Here is a 25,569-nt window from a genome sequence, read left to right as displayed (position 1 = left end):
TGAAAAATATTTTCTAAGACACATTAAACATTTTTTTTATGCTCTCAAGAACTAAATACTAAATATATATAAGAAATAAATTAATCTTTTACATTGTTAAAAAATTATATTGTTCATGTTTTTTTCTTAAAGTAAAAAATAGAAAGAAAAAAACCTTGTATTTAAAAACTATGGAGTACCTCTTAAAAGTATTTTTCAAATTCAACACAAATTTAAAAAACTACTTTTAAAAATTTCTAGAAAGAGAAATATTACATTCGAACAGAAAGTTCAAGTTTTCTTTTTTGTACTCCAATTTTCTTGAAAATTAAAATATTAATTTATTTTTAAACAGCCTATTCCATCCACTGTCAAGCTTAGAGGCAGGCCCTTCTTTCACCATTGGTAGGGTAACATCAAATATGGTACCTTATGGATGAAAGATTCTTCACACAACAGGTTTACAAGGTGAGATTAGCCAACGAAAATTAACATAAATACAGGCAAAGACACCAGCCAGCCACAGATAACATTATTTTGATTGTTTCCTATAATTACACATCATGTATTAATTTATTTTTCTAAATTGATGATCTAGAGAAAGAATCTGTTTGTGGCATCCTGATATTGTTTGATTCTGTTAACAAATCAAATGAAGTTAAAGAATATGGAGAGAGTACAACATCAATATCTTTGTCAGCATTCTCGAGCATAGTTTGGGCTGGCACCACCTGCATACCGTGAAGAAGCCAAAGCAGTTTGCAGATTTGCCACATAAACTGGAATTGAAAGGTTCTGAGGTCATTGAAAATTCAGATATGGGTCTTGAAGACTAAATTAAAGTGAAAGATGAAATATTTCGTAATTTTAAGCACAGCCCAGATTCGATTATTGGTTCACAGCAGCAAAATAAACAAACTTCACAGTAACTAATATAGAAAGCACGAGCACAAAATTCAGATATGAGCCTTTAATACTAAATCCAAGAGAAGATCAAATATTTAGGAATTTTCAGCAAAACCCACATTGAATCGGTGGTTATAACAGAGAAAAGACCAGTCTTCCTAGAAATAATATAGAAAGCACGAGCATCCAAGAACTGGTTGAACTTAGGAAGCAAGTGATAAGTGTTTGATGAAACGGCCAAGCGAGCATGAAGTGAAACCAAATAAGCTTATACTAACAAGTGCTGAAAAGCAGAAATCATAAAATTCACCGTCGATACAGCCCATATTAGCAAAAACTGCAAACACGAGACAAATCTAAAGAAGTGGGTACCTGGTGTTGCAATGAAGGCCAAAGATGGAGATGAAAAGGGGGGAAGTGAAGAGAGCGAGGTGAGAGGATTGGAGAGAAGGAGGGGCATTTTCGTTTTGATTGAAAGGAAATCTGCAATCTTTTTGGCTTTGAGGGTTTCCTAGTTTACGTTGCCTGTGGCATTTCTGTGTGGTTCTTTTGGATAAGGAAAGTGAGCTCTACCTCGGTTTGCTCTCACCCAGAGAAAAAGACTGAAAGGAAAACCTTAATACAAGTTTCGAAACGTTTTCAAATGGTCCTTTGTTTTTCTCTTTTCAATTTGGCTACATTGTTAAAATTATCTGGGAATTTAGATCAAATTGTACTTTAATTATTATTATTTTAATTTCAATATTAAACTGTTTTTGAAGAATTTTTTTAATAATTTTAATCACAGGTAATAATTTAGAAACATAATAGGAATCAGGAAGGCCAGTGTTTACCTGGGACAGACTTATTTCACAGTACTTGCAACTACCAGTGAGGATCCAAACATGGATCAATTGCTGAAGCAAAAAAGAAGAAGAAGAAATAAATAAACAGATAGCAGAGATATAAAAGCATCACACTTAAATCAAGCAAAAAGAAAAGGAAAACTTACTTTCAGTTTGGGCTGTCCAACCAATCCTTTCCACATATCAAATCCTCAGCTATCTCAGGACGAACACCATCATGGACTGATGCCATCTTCATAACCTCTGATGACTTGGAAATGATAGTTGATACTGGAATTGCTAAAAAATCACGAGCCATTTTTCCCAGTATTGGAAAATTTTGAGCATTGTCTTGCCACCAAGCTAATACGTTACCATCCTTATCCAAGTTCTCTGGTGGCGGCAGTTGTAGATACTGATCAAGCTCATTCCATTGTGAGTGCACCATGTTGCGTTCATACTTACCCTTGCGCCACTCTTTGAAACTAATATAAGATGATGTACAACGACTCACGTCCGCCATGGCAGAAGAAGATGGTCCCTGACTGCGGAAGTCCTTTGCATATTTATTGTATTCACATATAAGATTGTCAAGGAATTTCTGGTAGTAGCGCAAGTCAGCATCACTGCCGTATATCTGCTGGTAGTACTCAAAAATGTCCAATTTATAGCTTGGGTTAAGAACTACTGAGATTCCCAAAGCCAAGCTAGCTTCTCCCCAATACTCGTCAAATTTTCCCTTCATTCTATTTGCCATAGCGCGAACATATACATAATCACTCTGTTCCCACTTAAGCAAATTCTTATAAACATCACCAACATTAAGGAAATAATCCTCTCTGCTTGTTGGAAAATTGCATGTTGACTTGCAGAACTCCTTCAAGCACTCAAATACGACTGTTGCTTTGTTCCATTCTTCCGCAGATGGATTCACTTTGAAATCATCATCGAGTTGCTCTAGGTGATTAAAAGCTGTTCTAAATTCCAATGAACTCTCCAGCATAAGAAAGGTGGTGTCCCATCTCGCGGGAACATCTAGAGTAGGCATTTCCCTGTCCTGCAAACTCCCATTATTAATTGCCTCCAGGAACTTCTGCCTTACAAGTGAGCTTCCTTTGACGTACTCTATACATTCTCTTATCTTATAAAGCACACTCCTTGTCTCAGAAAATCCATCTTGAGCAAGGAGACTGAGAATTTGGGCATAACTAGGAACACAGAAAAGATGTCCATGGATAGGTGGGGCTTGATCAGAAACCTTACTTCTTAATTCTCCAATCGTGTGATCCTTTGGAGGAGTTACATCCAGGAATATGAAGCGAACGTTCTTGTTGATGCTCCACTCTGTAAGCACACTATTAAAGACTTCATGTACAGTCCCCATGTCATAGTTGTACCGTAAGTTCCTGAAAGCAAGAATCTTCTTCTTCAGCTGCCATCCATCGTCAATGAAGTGCACAGTGAAGCAACAGTACGTCATCATGTTGTCATTAGATGACCGCAATTCAAGTGTTAAACTCAAGAGACAAGAGAGATTATCAAAAAAACTGATGAGTTTCTCCTTCTCTTGTCTGCAAATAGAAAGGACATCAGCTTCAACTACGTCTCTTGAATAAAGTTTAAACACCGGCTGCAAATTCTTCACAAAAATTTCAAAAAACTCATGTTGAACCATATCCAAGGGATATCCATGCTTAATAATCATTGTTGCAATGTCTAGACGACTTCTTTCTTGATCTATGACAAAATTCCTTTGGATGACGCTTGTACTCAAGTCACCTGACCCAACCAAAATTTGCTGCTCTGCTTCGTCTTGTCTGCTTGGCGAACAATTTTTTAAGTGCTTGTGCAAATTTGAAGTTCCTCTTTTGCTTTCTGCTCTATACTCCTTCTTACAATAATTACACGTGGCCCATTCTTCCCCGTTTTCTGCCGTATGCTTAACGAACCCATCCCACACAGCTGATATCTTTCTTCGTTTATTAGTACTCTGGAAGCCACCATCTACACTAAGCGATGCATTCTCACCATTCAGAGCGGGTGCAGGTATAGCAGATTGTTCTTGGACGTCCTGTCAAGAGATAGGGAAGTAGGATATTGGCAGCATGAAGGCCAACTCCAGTCAATAATAATGGCAGATTGTGTCTTCTTCAATAGTTGAACATACAAGCAAAACGGAGGCAAAATGGATTTTATTATATTCGAATTATCAAATGTAATTTATCTACTGAACAATAATTATTCCACCCCTTGCGCAATCGGCGGCAGGAAATCTGCCACATAGAAGGCAGTGATTGGACACATGATGGGTGTCCATCCAAAACAGAGGGTCTTTTCTGTCTATCTGACAAGGCAGATGATTTAGAGTTTCTTGGTCTCAATAACCTTGAACCCAATTCTGTTGTCTAGAATTTCTTGTAGCGAATCACATGTAGATTTTTTTTATTTAGTTTGACTTTTAATTTTGAACTCATTAAAAAGTTTTTTTTAATGTTTTTAAATGAAAATGAGTTAATTTGGTATTTTTGACCTATATAACCTAGAATCCAATTATTTAGGTATTAGAGCTGGCTAGAATTTCTTATAGCAAACAACATATAGGTTCTGTTTGTTTGCTGATATGTAATTTTTTTTAAAATGAATTTTTAAAAAGTAAATTATTTTTAGATATTTGATAATATTATAAAAAATAAGTTAAAAAATATTTTTTGATATTTGGCTATGTTATGAAAAAAAACTGGAAAATAACTTATTAATATTTTATTTATTTTAAATTTATTAAAATAATAAGAAATTGATCTTATAAATTAAAAAATTAAATAAAAATAAGAATCAAATATAATAAATAAAAAATTATTATAAAAAATAAATATCAATCAACTCATTCTTGAAGAAAAAAATAACATGAATTCAGTATAGAAGAGCACCTGTTCAAGAGGCTCGCGTGTTTCTTCTGCTTGATTGCTGGTTGGGTTCACTGCCATGAATTCGTTTCCTTCTAAAACACCATCTTCATGTGGGATGTTTGGCATTCTTTCATCATCCAATCTAACTTCAGAGCCGCTCGCCTCATGTACTTCTCTGACACTAACTTCCCACATCTTTAAACATTTCCTCTGCAATGTACGCAAGACCTTATTTATCAAAAGTACTAGTTCTGAAGTATCTTTCATTCTGAATATAGGGAGAAGAAATTCCAGTACGTAATCATCCTTGCAAGGGTGGGTACTTGTTAGCCTTATAGCAAAAGCAGCATGATAGTCTTCGTGGCACCAGCTAGGTCCGTAATCTTCATCAAGGAATTCAGCTGGATCAAGCAGGGAAATGTCATGCTGGATATGAATATTAGATTGAAGTGCTTTTCCGGCGATACCCTGTCCTTCCTCGAGACGATATCGTGCATATTCATCCACAAATCTATCCATTTTCCAATGATTTACATAGCAAGCGCTATCATCAATACATAGAATACGTTTTCCCTTTGAATTTGTATTACCATCTTGGCCATAGGAAATCCATGTCACTGCCAGTGGTAACCTATGTAGATGACATATATATTCCAATATGTCATATAGCTTAGCTGAAGCAGCTATTCGCTTCATTGAAGAGCCCTGTGAGATCAACGACATCAATAATGGCATAAAGTTATAAAAAAGAAGTATATTGTACCTTTTTATCAAAGCAAGAATTATATTGTACGTTTCTAATTTGTCTAAAGAATTTAAAGTTGTTGCAATCTCCCCATGGCATAAAGATAAAACTAGGAAATTTAACTATCTAGATGTGGTACAGTGGTAAATATTTAAGATTAAAAGATTTGTTTATTCTGTGGTTTCAGATTCGAGCCATGTAATTGCTTATATGATTGTTATTGGAGGTTTACATGATCATTAACTTCAGAGCTTGTAAAATTAGTTGAGGTACACGCAAGCTGACCAAACATCCATATTAAACTAAAAAAAATAAGAAATTTGTTTCAATCTCGGAAACAAAGAACGATACCTGCGTGGACCATAAGTTTCTATCTGCCATTATGGAAACTAGAGAATCATTTTCTTCATCATCCTCAGACTCAGAGGAGCTCGCCATCCCTTCTGAGTCATCAACTGTATCTTGCATTGTGTAAAGACCTGTCAACATGTTTTTCCAGTCGCCTAAAGTGAAAATACACACAACGAATTTATTGATGAATAATTAGTATAACAAGAGAAGAGAAAGGAAAGGATGGAATTGGATTATTCACCGCCACTGAATTGAGGTGGACCAGTGAACTTCCAAACTGAGGCTACAGCTAGCGGAAACCCGTGCCAAAGTAGCAGGATATGCCCTTCCTTCTCTTCGATTCGATGATCAACAAGATTTAATCCAAAATCTATCTTCAACTTGTCTACCTGTTGGGGAACTGGACAAAACCCAGCCTGACATATGCGATTTTTCCATTGAGCAAATGACTCAATCCGCTCGACCCGGTCAACGCCCTCACATGCCACCACATTCCCAATCTGTCGCCTGAAATACATCTCCCATAACACATCGCTATCATAATCTTCCTCCAGTGACTCAAAAAAAGGGGAGTAGTATTGGAATGATTGTTCGAGCCGCTCCGAAAGATCTGGGCTGTTAAGATTGGCTTCTTGCTCAACAATTACCATGATGTCCGCTCCCAAATCCTTCACTTTTGAAAGAACTTGCTCCATTGCCCCATCTTGTGCAAGCAATTTGTGGAGTATAAAATTCCAATTCACAACCACCACCTCATCCTCACTTTTCCTTCTGAGTTTGGAAATACAATTGACAATATCATCCGGACTATTGCATATCAATTGCCTCAATTCCAAATTTCTGCCCTTAGCGCATTCCCGGTTTTCACGGAGATAGTCAGTGTGTTTTGACAGTTTCAGTGTGATACTGGTTATTAGGACTGATTGTAGGCCACCATACTGCCTTTTGAGGCCTTCAATTAAATAATTCCACCGCCAAAACTGGAACACGATGGAGAAGTCAATAATGTGGAGTCTTTTATATCCCGAATTCAAGGAATCAGCGATGCCATGTTCACTGGTGACTCTAGCTAACTTGTATAAAGTTGCCTCTGGTTCGTATAGAAAAGGTAGCGAGGGTAAAGGAAATGGAGGACGAATTCCATAGGCTCGCCGGACAAGAGCCTCAGCAAAGTATTTGACAACTTTCCTCCTCCATATGCTCTCCTCTTTAGAAGCTAGAGATTGAATTACTGCCAAAAGTGAATCTGCAACATCCAAGCGACCACCTTCAATCGCCTTAGCACACACCATCAATATGCAAGACAGGGGAGCGGCCATTGAAGGCGACAAGATTTGATGAAGGGAATCGAAGCGCAAATGACTCTTCCACTCTTCGTTTCTTATAGTCAACCCCGTTTGCTTCCAGCATACGTTCCTTCGTGGAACCTGCAGTTCACTTTGAAGATAGTGTCATTCAATTGGACCTCCATTCCATTCAGATCTGTTCAATTTTTTTAAAAAGGTCTGAATTAAAGTAGCTTTAGCGGACATGTGTTGCAATCCTGGAAGGGCATGAGTGAAGATGTGGCTTGTTTGGTTCTTAGAAATAAAAGGAAAAATCTTACAGAATCATGATGGAGGGAACTAAGCAATGGACCCATTGATTGAATTGGTATTCTTGCTTTTTCCTTGCTTTTATATGCCCATGATCGGTGAATTGATTTTGAAGTGAAGAACTTCGGATAACATATTTTTTACATTAGAAAAAACCTAGGGAGGCCGCAGCTAACTATCCTCCAGTAACAATCTGCCAAGTAGCAAGGTGGAAAACAGCAACTCAGCAGCGCATTCAAGAACTTTGCATAAAAAGCTAACAGAGGCTGCCGAGTCCTGAAAATCGAAGATGTTCTATTTTAAAAAATAACAAAATTCAGTAAAAAAAACAAAATCTAAAAAATACATCCACCTTTACTTTAATCAGATACATTGTTACGGTGACTTCTATCACGAAATAAAATAATAATTATATAGTTATTTGTCTGTACAAAAAAAATATCCATCATTATCGTGTCCAGGTTGTCTTTATCGTTTATAAATTTAAGATTATTAAAAATTTATATGATCGTCTAAATATCTATCTAAATATTTATATTAATAAAAAATAAAAAATAAAAAGTCTTGAACGCCAGCCTGGGCAGGGAAACATGGATGGATCATGGATGCCTTTCTTTCAAAAGAAGCCTAAAAAACGGAAAGGGTTGTTGCAAGTTGAAAGTTGAAAGTTGAAACTTGATTCTGACCAGACGCGGCTCTTTCTCCTCTGCTTCGCTTGCTCTCTTTCTCTTCTTCTTTGGCTCTCCTTTCTCTCTCTCTTTCATCACAAAACGACTTCCTCTCTCTCTCTCTCTCTCTCTCAAGCCCACCGACATCCCCGCTTTCTCTTCGCTTTTTCCCTCCAAATTTAGTTTTCGAAAAAGCAAGTCCGAGTCAGCACCGAGTCACGTCTTGGTTCATGACATCACTGCCACGCCATCCAATAAACTACCTCGTGGTGTGTGCCATAATTGTGGGACCCTTCCTCTGATTATTATAATTAAGATTGAGTCCTGAAATTGATACCTCTATTAGTTCTTGAGAGCATAGAGAAAATGTTATCAACATTCCGCAGCTGGTTCTGCCTCCATCATCACCAATAATTAAAAAAATATGTTTGATTTTGTGGTAATTTTTATAGTTATGATTTAAAAAAAATAATTTAATAAAAAATATTTTGTGTGAGATTGATTTTAAAAAAAAGTTGGTGTTTCGTTACAATTGTAATTGAAGTTGTGGTTTTAAAAAAAAACAATTTATTGTGTTGGGTTAAAGAGCTGTGGTTGAAATTGTGGTGGAAAAAAAGCATTTTTGTGTTTGGTAAAACTATGGTTAAATTGTAGCTAAAAAAAATATTTTCTTGTATCTGGTTATAATATGCTTTGTGTTTTATATTTGATTTGAATTAATTAAAATAACATATTTAGACACTTATATATAATTCCAAAACATAGGTGTTTTGTAATTATGATTACATAACAAAATGAAAAATCCTTATACATTAATGTACTCCTTTATTGTTCTATCAAACTATTTGCAATTCCATCGAGTACAAAAATCCATACGTGAAGGCCTCTGTGAGCCTTGAACGGCCAAAGCCTGAACAATATCAAGTAAAAAGTCATCTGAAATTAAATTGGGGTTGCGATCATACTCAGAAAAAACTGCATCATCTTGTGATATCCTTCTAATATAGTTATGTAATACCATTGATACAACTACAATCTCAACTTGTGTTTTGTATGGATAAACAAATATGTTTTGTAAAATTTTTCACCTCTGTTTCCATACCCCAAAAAAACATTCGATCATGTTACATAGTGACGAGAGAGGGGAACAGTCTGGGGAAGGTGGAAAATGAGAGTTTGTAGATCAATGGCCAAATTGATCTGTCAATTAACCGTGCTGTGAACAATTTGGGTGAGAAACAGGAAAGTTTTGGAACTGTTGGGAAAGTAAGGGAAAAGTGTCAGTGATGAGAGAGAGGAGAAAACGCATGAAAAGCAATGGGTAATTGCTTTTCAAAAACTGCAGTCCAACCAACCTTAGTTTTGGCCTGGGATTCACATAAAAAAAATATGGTTGGTGTTAACCAAACACCATATTATAAATTTTAATTTCAACCACGACCGCAGCAGCATATCCAAACAGCATCGAAGAAGACCACCAGCAGCAGCAAATACATACCTAGGAGGAGAATGTGGGTTTGATAATATCATGTAATAATTTCCGAAAAAAGAATTGAAATATTCCACAGAAAAGGAAGCTCATCTGGCCCTGGTAGATCCAACTGGCTGAATCTGTTAATTGTTTTTTCCTGCAGCCAGGATTCATCATAAAAAATTATATTTATCCTTCAAAGTTATCCTAAAAATAATTATATATATATATATTCAATACTGAATTTTGATGGTAATTTTAGTGTCCATTCATCAATATAAATAACCTCTTAATGAAATTTATTCTTAAAAGTTTGGGTAGAAATGATACTAAAATCATTTTAGAAAAATATTTTATAAGACACATTAAACATTTTTTTTATTAAAAGCAAACAATAATACAATTTATTCTAGGCATGATATACAGAGTAATATCTATCTTTTTATTACATAATCAACCTCTCCAATCTGAAATTATAAAAAACTAATTAAAGTATTTAGTTATTATAAAACTATTTCATTGTTATCTCTTTTTCACTCGGTAGCTCACTACAATATCCACTTGCGACAAAATCATTGGATCAGAATCAACTATTTTTATCATCGAAATAAATTTTTTTTTTAATTTACAAAATATTAACCCAATTGGTTTTGAATTGGATGTGACGGAGTCAACCAAAGTTTCTAAAAAACAAGCCATGTTTAACAAGCTAATATCCTAGTCAATCTGCCAAGTTAAATTAGATTTAACAACTATAATAGCAGCCTGGAAAGATTAAGATGTTATCAGAAATAGAAAACAACTTTTTTTTAGTTTTCTATGGAAAATGAAAATTTTAAAAAACATGCTCATTTTTGTTAACAAAAATGTATTTTTCTAAAAATAAAAAAATAAATCAAGAATACAAGTAGTTTTTATAAAAAAGCAAAAGCAAAATCATAATTTATAATTATTATCTTAATATTTTATATTTGTGATATCTAATTATAGAATGTTAATTTTATTTTATTCAAATTAAAAATTATCATTAAAGATTTATATTATTAACTTAAAAAATCTTTATATTAGATTTATAATAAAAATTATATTAATAGTAATCACTAAATATATATAAGAAATAAATTAATCTTTTACATTGTTAAAAAATGCTTGTATATAAAGGAGAAAATTATATTGTTCATGTTTTTTTCTTAAAGTAAAAAATAGAAAGAAAAAAACCTTGTATTTAAAAACTGTGGAGTGCCTCTTAAGAGTAATTTTCAAATTCAACACAAATTTAAAAAACTACTTTTAAAAATTTCTTGATAGAGAAATATTAAATTCGAACAGAAAGTTCAAGTTTTATTTTGTGTACTCTAATTTTCTAGAAAATTAAAATATTAATTGATTTTTGCACTCCAAATCAAATGAAGTTCAAGAACATGGAGAGAGCACAACATCAATGTCTTTGTCAGCATTCTCGAGCATAGTTTGGGCTGGCACCACCTGCATTACGTGAAGAAGCCAAGACAGTTAGCAGATTTGCTACATAAACTGGAATTGAAAGGTTCTGAGGTCATTGAAAATTCATGAGGGTCATGACAACGATGTCAGAAACCTTTTTTGGATCCACGAAGGAATTCTCGTCCATTACATTAGAAGAAGTGAACACAGTTTTTGTTGATCCAGACAATCGTGAGCTGAGCCCCAATCCATCAATAGAAACTTTGAGATTCACTTTGCTGTTCCCAAAATTCACAATCTGAAAAATACATTTTCCTGAAAGTAAGAACTTGGCTGGAAAAAATCAAACAGAAACTCTTACAACCCGATTTTACGTGTGTTTGTGTTTTGTCGTCAGCCAGCGGCAGCATGTCATGTTGGGAAGACCACTAAAGTTGACTCGATGGATTAAGCCATATTTGTTAAATTGCAAAAAGGATTCAAACTTGCAGCATTGACAAAAAAAAAAAAGGGATAAAAACTTAAAATTGGTGTTTAGGGCACGATCCCTGCAAACTATGCTGGTATTAGCATACCTTTATTTTCAGGTAAGTTTGAATTTTGCCAAGTAATTGCAGATGCAACAAGTGTAGAGGAATTTGTCTGTAGCTTAGCGTCAAGAAGAGTTGCTCCACTTGACTCTCTGAAGAATTTTTGCACCCAGTAGCTCGGAGTTCCATAGTGCTTTGATGAGTTGAAGACAATTGCATCTGGATTCCACCTTCATAGAAAAGTTCCTTTCAATGTCAGTACCCTGAAAAGAAAATGATATCCCTTGCCATGCATGCTTGAATTTGAATTAATTATTGAGGAATAGAATGAGATTGGACCTCCTATTACTGCAATTCACAGAAAAGTGGTGCCTAGCTTGCCATCTACACAATACCACAGAAATGGGGAGATAAACGCCTCAAGAATTGGAATTTTCGTGAGTATGAAAACACAAAAAGAATACTTTGGCCATGGCATCAAATTTGAACCAGAATACCATGAATGATGATCTGGGAATTGTTTGAACTCACTATTTCAAAGGAGTTCTTTATTAATTTGTTCAACCCCCCTCCGCGGGGAAAGAGAGTGGGAAGGCATTAAAAATTTCAGACCCTCGATCACTGAATAGCACATTGACAAATAACTTAAGATTGCTGGAACAAGTATTACAAACCTGTTCCTTTTTAGACCAATGAGGAATCCGGCTTCAGCGAGTGCAGCTAAAAGACTTCCTGTGCCCGCATCTTTTCCAGTCACAGCATCGTTGCTCACAGAAGCCTCAAAAATAGTAAATCCCATGAATATTTGTCACATATTTTAGTCAGTATGTTGTCAAAAGGCATACGACACACCTTTGGACAACTGCGGGATGTGCAATCAAACTTATGAGTCATAGAAAACAGGTTGCTGGCAGATGTATAAACCTAGTTCAAAGAATAAAAGAGGATTAACATTGTGTTTTCTGACTGATGAAAATATGCAAAAGTACAATACTGCAAACCAGAAAGAAAACAAAGCTATCATGACAGGATGTTTACATGATAATCATAGTAATCAGCTGGGTGATCCAAAGAACGAGAAGACCCATCACAGTTTGAGATTATTTTGATGTCGGGATAGGCACTTCTTATGGCATTGTAGAACTTGAGATAATTTCCTGGTAGAAAAAAGCACATTAATTTGAGTTCTGAAACTGGTCTAACTCCCAGAATCTGGAGTGAAGAGTAACATTTGCAGACCTCCAGACAAATTTTGTGAAGAAAATCTTTGTCAAATTTAACATAATATAGAATTGAGATCAGGTGACTATATATCATAGCAACTCATTTTTGAAATCTCAATAATGGATCATTTGACAAACACATCTTAGTTTCAAACTTGTAAAACCCAACGACCACAAGGTCTCTTGGAAGAAAAAAGCAAATATGAGTATTGCTGCATGAAAAACAATGTCATATCACCTCAATAACATAGCATCTAAATAGAGGATAAGTAGTTCAAATTAGAAGTACATGCTACTTTCTATGGACTCAATACCGATTCTTTCATCTAATGTAATAAACAGATTTGTATAGGCATGTCGGAGTTCGTGTTCTATACAAGATTAATTTGCATCTTCTTCTCTCATTTCTCCTTTTCTACAAAATGTATCTTATCCTGCCCGCAGTAAGAGGTGTGTAAAATAATTATCCATAATACACAGGATTGATTTCTCAATTTGAAGAATAAATAGAGATAAGCAAAATAGATAAGAACATAAAGTATGATTCTGGAAAGTTCTAAGCACATCATGTTTATCCTCCACGTATGGTCATGCAAAGAAACATCATACAGCAATTGTTTCACAGGAATAATTCACCAGATTCATGTTAGTTTTCCTGCATGAAAATGTTCAAATAATTTTATCACTCTGCTGCCTAATCTCAATAATTACAAGGAATTCAACTCTCAATTTCATAAGCATCAAGCATTTAGCATTGAATGTTTTAGTATTACTGCCAGCATATCAATACCTCAGCTTCAAACATAATTATAACAACAATTTGCTAAAACAATCATAAATGGCCAGCCTATATCCCTTTGTACACATGATCTCAATCATCCTATGCAAATCAAAATTATATCAAAACTCTTCTTCCAAATCCGACCTGCCTAGTTGCTAATCACAAGAAGTTTAATTCCCACTGTACAACATAAAACTTCAAGATACAGGGTTATTTTCTTGAAAACATAACATGCATATATTCAACAAAGAAAAAGACATACAATCCTATCCACAAACAAAAGAAACTATCGCGGGAAAAAAAAAAGATAGCATACATATACATGTATTGAAAGTTATTTAATATGAAAATTCAAATATGTTTAATCACTTAGAGAAAAATTAAATTGTTTTCATTGTTTAACTCTAATCAACCACAAATTTATATAAGCACTTGTACCTACTTGATCTGAAACATCTGATGCGAATTCTAGAATACTTAACACTAAGATCTAAAGTTCTTTTCCAGGTAACATACCATTAATATATCACCCAAATCCACAAACAGATCAAAAGATCAAACAAACAAGCATAAACAAAACAAAACTCAATGGCATCACACCCATATTCTTTTGTTTTTATTTGTAAAAGTGGGAGTAGCATCCATCCTCATACGGAAATGCACAATGACCAAGAATCTAGCAAATACAGTAGGACAGGGATTGTTTTCAGCAAGAACTGATGTATGAAGAAATCCGGGGTGCTTGAAGCAAAAGAGTCTTTGGAGTCATTCAAGATGATAAACATTTAAATAAGTTAATAACTTACAGGAAAACTTGAATGACTTTCATTCAGGTAATCTACCCAACACTATATTTATGGATACACATAAAAGAACTAGCATGAATATATAACCTAGAATAGGTGAATGCCAGTCCTAAAGAGTAAGAACTACATGAAACAAAAGAAAGTGAATATTGTTAAAATTGCGACAGGATTGAACCAAGAGAAGTCATGTAATATTTGCACCAACAACTAGCAGCACTGGGTACGGAAAATTTACAATTTTACATCACCTTTTCACCTTGACAACATTCAGATTCACCGAGCAACCTCTTCAAACCAAGATTGTCATCTTTAGACAACAGATCTGCCGCCAAGGTTCTGGTCAGGGCATCTGCAGAGAATCCTCTATCAAACATTTCCTGAAAAAGTTGTTCAGCCCTTGATGCACTGTTGCTCTGGAGAAATCCTCGGACAATAACATTGTAAGAGCAACAATCTGGTGGGCAGCCATCCCTTTCCATTTGTCTGAAAGCTTTGTATGCTTCATCTAGCAATCCTTCTCTGCAAAGTCCACTGATTATTGAGGTCCAACTTCGAACATCAGGCAGCAATCCTTTGACAATGAGTTTCAAAAACAGCTCCCTTGCATCTTCAAGCTTCCCAGATTTGCACATGGCATCAATTAAGATATTATAGATCACCAAATCAGGGTTCAAGTAATTGTTTTGCATTTCTTGAAATAGTTCCAATGCCTGATCAAGGCAACCTTGTTTGCTTAAGCCATCAAGCAAAATTGAGTAAGTTACTAGATCTGGGGAGCAGCCCTGGGCATGCATATCCTTAAAAAGCTCTTTTGCTTCCAAAATCCTCCCAACTTGAAACAAGCCACTTATAAGAGTGTTGTAACTGGCAGTGTTTGGAATTAAGCCTCGAAAACTCATTTCATCAAAAAGCTGTTTTGCCTCATCTATCCTCAGGGCCTTACAAGATCCATTGATTAAGATGTTGTAACTAAGAACATTAGGCATGCAGCCCTGGACATGCATATTCTTGAAAAGCTCTTTTGCTTCAAAAATTCTCCCTGCTTGAGACAAACCACTTATAAGAGTGTTGTAAGTAGCGGTGTTTGGAATTAAGCCTCGAAAACTCATTTCATCAAAAATTTGTTTTGCCTCATCTATCCTCTGGGCCTTACAGCATCCATTGATTAAGATGTTGTAACTAAGAACGTCAGGTATACAGCCCCTGGTTATCATCGCATTGAATACCTTTCTAGCTTCAAAAACTCTGTTTTGCAAAAGATATCCATTCATCAACGAACTATAAGTCACTGTATTAGGCTCCACACCCTTCTCAATCATTGTCTTGACTATTCCTTGAGCCTCTGAAATCTTGCCCTTTTTACAAAATGTATCGACCAAAATGTTGAAGGTAACTACATCTGGCAAGATGTTGAAACTCATCATTTCATTGAACAATGCTGACGCCTCTTCCTGCTGGTCTGAATTGCATAGACCATGCATCAAGGAATTGTAAGTGACAACATTCGGTTGAATCCCTTTACTTTTCATTTCAGAGAAGATATCTAAAGCCTCTTTGACTAGTCTATCCTTGCAAAGGCTATCAATAAGCGTACTGTATGTGACAACATTCGGTTGGCAACCTGCATTGTCCATTTTCTTGAGCAATCCAACAGCAACAGGGGTTTCACCAATCTTACACAAACCTTTTATAATCGTGGTATATGTATGTAGATTAGGTGGATAGCCTCTTTCCACCATCTCATCAAAAAATTCCACAGCACGAGCAATTTTACCCTTAATACAAAGCCCGTTAATTAAAGTAGAAAAAACCATAACACTGGGTTCAAAACCAAGCTTAATGATTTTCCCCAAGACAGAGAACCCAAAATCCACGCGTTGCAAGCGACAGAAGCAATTAATCAAAATGCTAAAATGACACACATCACGTTCGATCTGCAGCAATTCAATTTGTTTGGACAAATAAAGCACAGTCCCATAATGTTTGATTCTGACAAGAGCTGATAAAAAATCATTAAATTCGATAATACGAGGCAGGGGATGCATATGAACCATGTGATTAAAGCAACACAAGGCATCTTCAATGTTTGTAAAAGAGCATCCCTTCTGGTACTTTGGCCTACCACTTCTACTACTGGAAGTATGAAGAAAGAAAATCATACCCGTTTCAGCTTGGCTTCTCTGAGAGTGAAACCCAAGAAGGGTTGAAGCTGAAGGAGAAGAAATAGCCATTAAAACTCTTTGTTGCTTCAATGCCATTGCCATGGACATCATCATCACCACTTGAAGTGGGAGAGAAGAATGGCAGAGAAAGGGTGGATTTTATTCACTGTGTAATAAGGGAGAGTGAGATGAATGGCTAAAAGCCTAAAACAAAGAATTGAAGAGAAAAGGGCTTAACCTAGGCTGAAAGGGCACCATTTCAAACCTTTTTTTTTTAATCAAAAGGACATTATTTTGATAGATATTGAAACCATATAAACGTGTTTTAGTTTAATTTTAAAAATTAATATAGAAATATAAAATAAATTTATTTTAAAAATAATTTTGAAATAAATTTTCATTCAAAAAATTTCTATATTTTATCAGCCTTTGTAGTTATTTTAGACTGTTTTTGTTTTAATTAATTTTTATGATTATAATTTAAAAAAATCAATTTAAAAAGGTATAATTAGTTATGATTAGTTAGATTTAAATATATGTTTGATAAAAATTATGATTAAAGTTTATGTATAGTAAAAATAAAATAAAAAATGTTTGGAGTTGTGTCTGGAAATGTAATTGATTAATTACGGTTTTTTTTCAAAGTATTTTTTAATTAAAAATATATCAAAATAATTTTTTTTATTTTTTTAAAATTATTTTTTATATCAGCGCATCAAAATATTTAAAAATATTAAAAAATATATTAATTTGAAATAAAAAAATTATTTTTTTAAAAGCATTTTTTAAATTCAAAAACAAACATAATTTAAAGAATTTTTATGAAATTTAATTAAAAAAATATATAAAAACTACTGTATAAAAACTGTATTTCATGGATCCCACAATATAAAATAAACGCATCCTTATTTGTTCATCTCTTTCCTCTTCCCCTTTGCCATTCTTACTTTCTTCGAGCTTGGTTCGGCCTGTGTTAAGCCTGGTTGGGCCTGCCTTCTACTCACATTTCTTCCTCCCTTTCCTTTTCCCCTTCTCTCATTTATCCTCTCTTCTCCTCTCTTTTCTTTCTCATTTCCTCTCCTCTTTCTCTCATTCTTCCTCTGTTTGAGCTCGGTTGAACCTGCCTTCTTCTCTCATTTCTTTCTCTCCTTCCTCCTTTTTGAATTGTTATTAATGGACATTCATTGAGAAAGTGATGACGTGTTTTCTATTCTGTGTAGATTTCATAAATAAATACAGGGTTTTTGTCAAAACATTAATATGTTCAATTATGAGTGTAAAAACAATCAAAATCAGAAGAGGGTAAAGATAAAATCAGAATAAAACAAACTGAGAAAGGTTTAGTGAGAGAGAGAGTGAAAGAAATTAGTTGCTTACTGGGACTCAATTGATTGTGATTTTAAATTTGAATCTGGGTAATTGCGTGACATTAGCTGTTCTAATTGGATGGAGGACTTGATTGAGAAAATCATTTGTTGGGGGACTCATTGGTAGGATACCGTCAAGGAGGGTACCTTACTGTTTTGTGGATGAAAGATTCTTCAGCCATGACTAGACATTCACACAACAGGTTTGATTGAAAAGCAACAATATAGATATATTTTACAAGGTGAGATTAGCCAACGAAAATTAACATAAATTGCAGGCAAAGACACCAGCCAGCCACAAATAACATTATTTAGATTGTTTCCTATAATTACACATCATGTATTAATTTATTTTTCTAAATTGATGATCTTGAGAGAGAATCAGTTTGTGGCATCCTGATATTGTTTGATTCTGTTAACAAATCAAATGAAGTTAAGGAATATGGAGAGAGTACAACATCCATGTCTTTGTCAGCATTCTCGAGCATAGTTTGTGCTGGCACCACCTGCATTACGTGAAGAAGCCAAGACAGTTAGCAGATTTGCTACATAAACTGGAATTGAAAGGTTCTGAGGCCATTGAAAATTCATGAGGGTCATGACAAAGATGTCAGAAACCTTTTTTGGATTCGCGAAGGAATTCTCGTCCATTAAGTTAGAAGAAGTGAGCACAGTTTTTGTTGATCCAGACAATTGTGAGCTGAGCCCCAATCCATCAATGGAAACTTTGAGATTCACTTTGCTGTTCCCAAAATTCACAATCTGAAAAATACATTTCCCTGAAAGTAAGAACTTGGCTGAAAATAATCAATATGAGAAACTCTTACAATCCGATTTTACGTGTGTTTGTCGTCAACCAGCAGCAGCATGTTATGTTGGGAAGACCACAAAAGTTGACTCGATGGATTATGCCATATTTGTTAAATTGGAAAAGGATTCAAACTTGCAACATTGATAAAAAAAAAGGATAAAAACTTAAAATTGGTGTTTAGGGCATGATCCCTGCAAGCCATGCTGGTATTAGCATACCTTTATTTTCAGGTAAGTTTTGCCATCTGAATTTTGCCAAGTAATTGCAGATGCAACAAGTGTAGAGGAATTTGTTTGTAGTTTAGCGTCAAGAAGAGTTGCTCCACTTGACTCTCTGAAGAATTTTTGCACCCAGTAGCTCGGAGTTCCATAGTGCATTGACGAGTTGAAGACAATCGCATCTGGATTCCACCTTCATAGAAAAGTTCCTTTCAGTGTCAGAGTAACTTGAAAAGAAAATGATGTTCCTTGCCGTGCATGCTTGAATTAACTTTTGAGGAATAAAATGAGATTTGTACCTTCTATCATTGGCATTCACAAAAAGTGGTGCATAGCTTGCCATCTCTACAATATCGCTGCAATGGAGAAATAAAGGCTTCAAGAATTGGAATTTTCATGATGAGTATGGAAAAACAAAAAGGATACCCCGTCCATGGCATCAAATTTGAACCAGAACTATCATGAATGGTGATCTGGGAATTTTTTGAACTCACTGTTTGAAAGGTGGTGATCTGGGAATTTTTTGAACTCACTGTTTGAAAGGTGTTCTTTATTAATTTGTTCACTTCCCTCTCCAACAGGAAAAGAGAGGGGGAGGCATCAAGACTTTCAGACGGTCAAGCACTGGTTTTCACATTGACAAATATCTTAAAGAGTGCTGGAACAACTATGACAAACCTGTTCTTTTCCAGCCCAATAAGGAAACCAGCTTCAGCGAGTGCAGCTAAAAGACTTCCTGTGCCCGCATCTTTTCCGGTCACAGCATACTCGCTCACAAAAGCCTGAAAAATAGCAAATCTCATGACTACTTGTCACATATATTAGTTAGTATGTTGTCAAAAAGCATATTACACACCTTTGGACCAGTGCGGGATGTGCGATCAAACTGACGAGTCATAGAAAACAGGCTGCTGGCAGATGTGTAAACCTAGTTCAAAGAATAAAAGAGGATTAACATTGTGTTTTCTGACTGATGAAAATATGCAAAAGTACAATACTGCAAACCAGAAAGAAAACAAAGCTATCATGACAGGATGTTTACATGATAATCATAGTAATCAGCTGGGTGATCCAAAGAACGAGAAGACCCATCACAGTTTGAGATTATTTTGATGTCAGGATAGGCACTTCTTATGGCATTGTAGAACTTGAGATAATTTCCTGGTAGAAAAAAGCACATGAATTTGAGTTCTGAAACTGGTCTATCTTCCATAATCTGGAGTGAAGAGCAACATTTGCAGAACTTCAGACACTTTTTGTGAAGAAAATCTTTGTCAAATATAACTTTATTCAGAATTGAGATCACGAGACCATATCATAGAAACACAATTTTTAAATCTCAATAATAGATCATTTGACATACACGTCCCCTAAAAGGTAAATGCAAAAATGAGTGATGCAGTAATGCTACATGAAAAAAAAAATGTCATATCACCTCAATAACACATCATCTAACTAGAGGTTGACTAGTTCAACTTAGAAGTAAATGCTGCTTGCTATGGACTCAAAACTGAATCTTGCATCTGATGCAATAAACAGATTTGTATAGGCATGTCAGGGTTTGTGTGCCATGCATGTTCTTGTGTGCAGACAAAAGCATGGATTCAAAAGGTGCACAAACCTCGGTAATTCTTCTTCCCGCAATCCTCATTCCCAACAGCAACATATTTCAAGTCAAAAGGCTCTGGATGCCCCATTGCGGCTCTGACAGAACCCCACTTAGAATTAGAATCGCCTCTGGCAAACTCAAGACCATCAAGGGCTTCCTGGAATTGAGAAAAACATTGTTATAAAACGATATAGAATGAAAAAGTTATGTACAAGTTCAGATTCAAAAAGAAAACTCGCTAGCTTATTTCTTTTTAATTTCATAATCACGAAACATATTTAATCTAAACATGACTGGATCTGTTTCAGTTGTGTCAATGGATAAAAGAAAGCACTGGATTTGCATACTTGTACAAAAGGTGAGACTGCAGTAGTATCAACTTGATCCTGATGACTGATTCCTGCCAGATTAATGAAGCAAAAAAGGTAGGTGAAAAAGAGTTCAGCCAGACAGGTAAAAATGGAAATGCCTAGAAATGAAGCACGCGAAAGTACCATTGTTGAACACCCATATTGGCCGTGCACCAAGATCTTCAGTTAACTGCAGAAATAAGTAAGTGTAAATTATATCTTCTTAAGCGACAGAGTGAGCAATTCTAATTTCCAATGCACTGCACAGGCCACAGTTTACATAATCATGCACCTTCACGACAAATTAAGATACCTACTTGAAGAAACTCAAAGTATCCAAGTCCATCATCAGTCCAATACATCCAAACATCACCAAAGTGCCCAGGTCTCTCCTCCCAGGGTCCAATGCTTTCCTTCCAGCGAAATGCGTTTCTCAACCATTCACCCTCAACAAAGCAGCCACCTAATGCCAAATGATTGGAAAAAATACCCCATCAGTAAGATCTGAACTACAACTAGTCAAACAGATGATGAATTGATTTTGAGAAACTGTGGTGTTAGATCAAGCTAACACTTGCTCCGGCAAGGGTCCTGCAGCTCCAGATTGGGAGTTTGGAGGATGTAGTTTAGGGTTTGAAATGCTTGGAAAGTGAAAGAAAAGAGAACTCCAGGAATATGGCAAAAAAAATGAGGATTTTGATGACTCAAAATTCATTTTTCAAAAACAAAAAAAGAAAAGACCATAAAAAATCCTTGTCACGCTCTCAAAATTTCTGGTGAGCAGTGAAGAGAAAAGGCCTTGAAGCAAAACCTCAGTAAATGCAGCAAGAATTTGCAGTTGTAAAACAGTTGTAGCCAGGGATAATAAGAAAGCGGAGCAATAGACTTCCCTGTGCAATATATGATACCCAGATTCCAATACAAATTCTCATAACCTCAGCCAAAACATATTCATGAATAAAAATCCATACATACCTGGAAATCTGACAAATTGGGGTTTTATATCATCGATCATTTCAATGAGCTCATTTCGGAAACCATGCCCCTGTGGCAAAACAGAGGTCATACAGATACTGAGACGCAATTGGAATTTTTGAACCAGGCATAAAATCTCTGTAAAAAGGGAGTTCACATACTAGCAAACCAACAAATTCAGAGTTTTATCTCCATAAACCATCAAAGCTTAAATCTTGTTTACATGTAACCAGAAAGTATGGTTACCAACTTCTGCAAAGTTGTTTCCAATTTTAAATTTATCCCCAAGTTATAATTTAAAGCCCAGATCCTGCTCATGCTCATCCTCTATACAGATATTATCTTCTACATTGCTAAGGGCTTGAACTTTCCAAACCGCATGGAGAAAATTTGTTCTTTTTGGAGATAAGTGCTGAACAATAACAAATACCTTGTATGTGTCCAGAGGCATAGCTGACACTTGATCAAACCATATTACACCTTTTCTGGATGTAGTCAATTGAAGCCTTGAATTAGGATTTGTTCCTTTGGCTTCCAATAGAACCTCAGCCTTTGTCCAGTTTGAAACATCAGAATCTCTGCGAAGAAGGAAAGCTTGAAAAACACAAACTCCTAGTAAAAAATAAATCATTCATTGCAAAAAACAATCGGTGCTCACACAATGTTAGCAGATGCCAATATCTGCGACCCATCTGAGCTCGTCAATGATACAGAAACATTGATTGATCCCAGAGAACGGACATAAAGAACCACTTTATAGGCCTTCCCTTGTTCAATATTCTGAAGGAAACAGAAGTCAAAAACAGAAGGGTCAGATTTCCAGCTTTTCCACACAGGCAAATATGAGAGACACATACAAAATAATTTTTTCTTCAATAAATGCATACAAAATAAATTATCACATTTAGTGTCAACTAGTTCTCACCATGCCCCAAAACCCTGGATTGTATATACCAACTCCACCAGCTGGGCAAATATTACCGCCCGTGCTGTCACAGAGCACATCCATTCGGAGAGCAACCTTGTTTCGCTCGAAGCAAGAAGAACGGTCAGTAGATACAATTAAAGATGACTGATCACCAATGATAGACCAGGGAGCAATATTTGAGGGAGTGTTTTGGCCCCCGGCTTCAAAACCTGGGAAACAAATCAAACAGGTTTATGTGAATCCCGAATCCAAAATACCCAGATAAATTTAGAAAGTTTCGAATGCTTCATAATCAAAGTTCCCATTAAACCTTGAGAATCATAACTCGCACAGAAACAGTGTAAATATTTTATCAGTGCACTTTTTGATAGAATTGAAAGCTTAGCACTGAACAATTAGGGCTAAAATTTCAAATAATGCAATCTTGGAACTGGAAGTTAAGTTTTTACTGAAATTGGCCTATTGCACAATTTAAAACTTCCCTCCCTATCTTCATTCTTCATTTCACTTGCAGAAATTAATAGATTTGGAAATTACCCCGATTGTTTACAAGCTCTGCCCATATCCCACCAGCTCCAGCATGGTTTATCTCCTGCGGAAAAACCATTTCAGAAGATGCCCACTATCAATACTCAGCATCCTTGTTTATGCATTGTAGTCTAAATTAAGAAACCATAAACTAACCAGCCGCGAATCGAATTCCTGAATTGAAAGTAAGAAACTAACCTCGAAGAAAATTCCAAAGAGTGTTTCAGGAATAGGCCGGGTACTGGAGCCATTGATGATCAAGTTTGCTGTCTGGTTTGCATCAACTTCAGCAGCAGAACATTGGCACACAGAACAAAGACCAACAATGAAGCACGCCAAAAGAACACTGCAAGAGGCCTTGCAACTACTCATCTTCTCACCCATTCACTTACCACATCCAATATTGCCTCACCCTAATACAGCAACAAAAAGAACCAATTCAGCTACTTCTTTAGCAATCAGACCCCAAAAAGAAACAGCTCCATAATCTCTCTCTATTCACAAAAGAAACTAATTCGTACTCATTCTCTTCAATTAGCACCAAAAAGATGGATTAGAATCAAATAAAGCAGCAAGATTTATCTGTCAGATGATACGTCACCTGACATGTTATACCTTAAAAACATAACCCCATCATCATTCCCGTGGACCACAGCATCATAATTTGGACTGACTCCCCATAAAATAACAGCAAAAACTAAGGTCAAGACTCTAAAAACTCAGACTCCTGCCATCATATTTCCAACTATCTTGAATTCCCAGGCACATGATCAAAGTTTTGACCTTTACTCCAAAACATGACCAAAATTCCATGCAAACATAACATGCACAGACATTTTAAAAAAAACCCAACTAGTGAAAGTATTGAATTCTGAAGAAATAATGATTAAAGATGAGAAATTTACCTGAAACGAGGGATCAAACAGACAAAATTCCTTCTTTGGTTCTTTAGAGATAGCTGCTGATGAGTGGAAGTGTTGACTGATAGTTATATATGGATAAATGAAGGGAGTTGCTAGTTCGTACTTATAAATAGGAGATGGGCGCGTATAATACGCTTGCTCTGTTTGCCTTGCTTTCACGTCAACCACATTTGGCAGTGGATTACAAGGAACATGAAATTACTCACTTTGTGGGATCCCCACTCTCTTCCACTTCTTGTCTTTACAGCACGTGCAAGCTAGAGAACTTTTGTTTTAATTCTATATTTAAAAATACACAGTTAATTAATATATATTATAATTTTATATAAATATTACTGAAATGTCACTTCAATAACTAAGGAAACTCCACTAAAATCTAGGCAAATTCTTCGATTCCTTATTTTATTTTATTTTATTTACTATTGCTATATCAACTTGACACCGACCCCATCAATTATTTCCATTTTATGTTTTATGGAAAATATATAGCAAAAAATCTTATGCTTGCTGAGTGTTTTTTTTTTTTTTGTTCATCAATGGTGATATTATCTCTTCCTTGCTAATTAAACCTTCATAAAAACTCAACAAAACATGTTTAATAAATAGTGAAAGGTAAATTTTGACCTCCATTATCTTTTGTAGCAAACATTACCTAAATGGTGAATGGTTCCTAATTGATTAATAAAATGTCTAATAAAGAGGAAATGATAGAAGATATATAAATTCATGATCTAGATTTACTCTCTTTTTTCTCTTTCATATGTACCAAAAAAGAAGAAAATAATTTCCTTTTTCTTGTAAAATGCCTTAAACAATTTTATTGGTTGTGTTTGGTTAGTGTTTTAAAATTTAAAAAAATATATTAAAAAAAATAAATATATTTATTAAATCAAATAAAAATAAAAACATAAAATAAATATTTTTAACTGAGTTTTTGAATGAATTTTTATGTTCTTAAAACAAAAGGAATAAGGGGCACGTCTTCTCCATTCCCCTCCAATAACAAAATATTATTTAAATATAAAATAAATTGAAAAAATTTAATGAGTTCCAAAACCCACCACTCCCAATATATATATATATATATATATATATATATATTTGATTTACATCAATATCAGAACAGACAAGATATTTTTGACAGTTGAAAATGCAAGTTTTACGGTAAATTTGGAAAATAAATTGAGTGGTTTCTCTTTGAGGGAAAGAAATTAAGTTTTGTTATCGACTGTGAATTCTTTAAAAAAATATTAATCGGGTCATGAATTAATTAATTAATTAATTCAGGTTTAATCAAATAAATTCTTATTTATTTTTTAATTAAATCCAACCCGAGCGGGTTCTTATGTTAACCGAGCCCATTTTGGATCCATCTCGACAAGTTTAATAACAATGAGTCCATCAGATAGAATTTGTTCAAGCTAATGACATTTTCCTCACCTTTTCTTAATTAGCGTTCTAAACTGCATA

General features: G+C 35.1%; 3 protein-coding genes across 9 annotated transcripts in view; all 3 read right to left on the bottom strand.

Annotated features, from left to right (window-relative positions):
• LOC7458891 (zinc finger BED domain-containing protein RICESLEEPER 1) overlaps positions 1 to 11,606 on the bottom strand; it is a 73,926-nt gene extending 62,320 nt beyond the window's left edge. The window contains exons 1-5 of the mRNA XM_052448181.1: positions 11,464 to 11,606; positions 5,953 to 7,138; positions 5,712 to 5,863; positions 4,637 to 5,320; positions 2,671 to 3,780 (exon numbers count right to left, since the gene is read on the bottom strand). Coding sequence (XP_052304141.1) covers positions 2,671 to 3,780; positions 4,637 to 5,320; positions 5,712 to 5,863; positions 5,953 to 7,030 — 3,024 coding nt within the window. The 5' untranslated portion in view covers positions 7,031 to 7,138; positions 11,464 to 11,606. The remainder of the gene's footprint in view (positions 1 to 2,670; positions 3,781 to 4,636; positions 5,321 to 5,711; positions 5,864 to 5,952; positions 7,139 to 11,463) is intronic.
• LOC7464047 (alpha-L-arabinofuranosidase 1) lies at positions 544 to 24,245 on the bottom strand. Of its 6 annotated transcripts, none has more exons than XR_008057658.1 (18): positions 24,082 to 24,245; positions 23,375 to 23,589; positions 23,186 to 23,240; positions 22,646 to 22,857; positions 22,379 to 22,500; positions 22,151 to 22,298; positions 21,721 to 21,790; positions 21,063 to 21,208; positions 20,890 to 20,935; positions 20,743 to 20,795; positions 20,408 to 20,552; positions 19,829 to 19,947; positions 19,643 to 19,714; positions 19,465 to 19,568; positions 19,086 to 19,142; positions 18,787 to 18,979; positions 10,931 to 11,186; positions 544 to 710 (listed from the first exon to the last, which is right to left on the bottom strand). XR_008057658.1 is itself a non-coding variant. In XM_052448184.1 (18 exons), exons 2-18 carry the CDS (start codon positions 23,558 to 23,560, stop codon positions 10,896 to 10,898), a joined length of 2,019 nt encoding a protein of 672 aa, XP_052304144.1. In that variant the 5' UTR covers positions 23,561 to 23,589; positions 24,082 to 24,245; the 3' UTR covers positions 10,721 to 10,895. The 6 variants fall into 6 exon arrangements, 5 of the variants coding, with proteins under 5 accessions (XP_052304144.1, XP_052304146.1, XP_052304145.1 ...); XM_052448184.1 differs by lacking the exon at positions 544 to 710 and adding an exon at positions 18,333 to 18,519 and having other exon boundaries at positions 10,721 to 10,999; XM_052448186.1 differs by lacking the exon at positions 544 to 710 and adding an exon at positions 10,721 to 10,930 and having other exon boundaries at positions 11,043 to 11,186.
• On the bottom strand, positions 11,603 to 16,678 carry LOC18106079 (putative pentatricopeptide repeat-containing protein At1g12700, mitochondrial). 2 transcript variants are annotated; one of them, XM_052448182.1, is made up of 4 exons: positions 14,477 to 16,671; positions 12,457 to 12,630; positions 12,093 to 12,342; positions 11,603 to 11,648 (listed from the first exon to the last, which is right to left on the bottom strand). In XM_052448182.1, exons 1-3 carry the CDS (start codon positions 16,502 to 16,504, stop codon positions 12,187 to 12,189), a joined length of 2,358 nt encoding a protein of 785 aa, XP_052304142.1. In that variant the 5' UTR covers positions 16,505 to 16,671; the 3' UTR covers positions 11,603 to 11,648; positions 12,093 to 12,186. The 2 variants fall into 2 exon arrangements, with proteins under 2 accessions (XP_052304142.1, XP_052304143.1); XM_052448183.1 differs by lacking the exon at positions 11,603 to 11,648 and having other exon boundaries at positions 12,271 to 12,342; positions 12,457 to 12,575; positions 14,477 to 16,678.
• Positions 24,246 to 25,569: the final 1,324 nt, after the last annotated feature.

The sequence above is a fragment of the Populus trichocarpa genome, chromosome 16 (genome assembly GCF_000002775.5).
Source record: "Populus trichocarpa isolate Nisqually-1 chromosome 16, P.trichocarpa_v4.1, whole genome shotgun sequence".
NCBI classification, from domain to species: domain Eukaryota; kingdom Viridiplantae; phylum Streptophyta; class Magnoliopsida; order Malpighiales; family Salicaceae; genus Populus; species Populus trichocarpa.
This window is presented reverse-complemented; position numbering and strand designations above follow the sequence as displayed.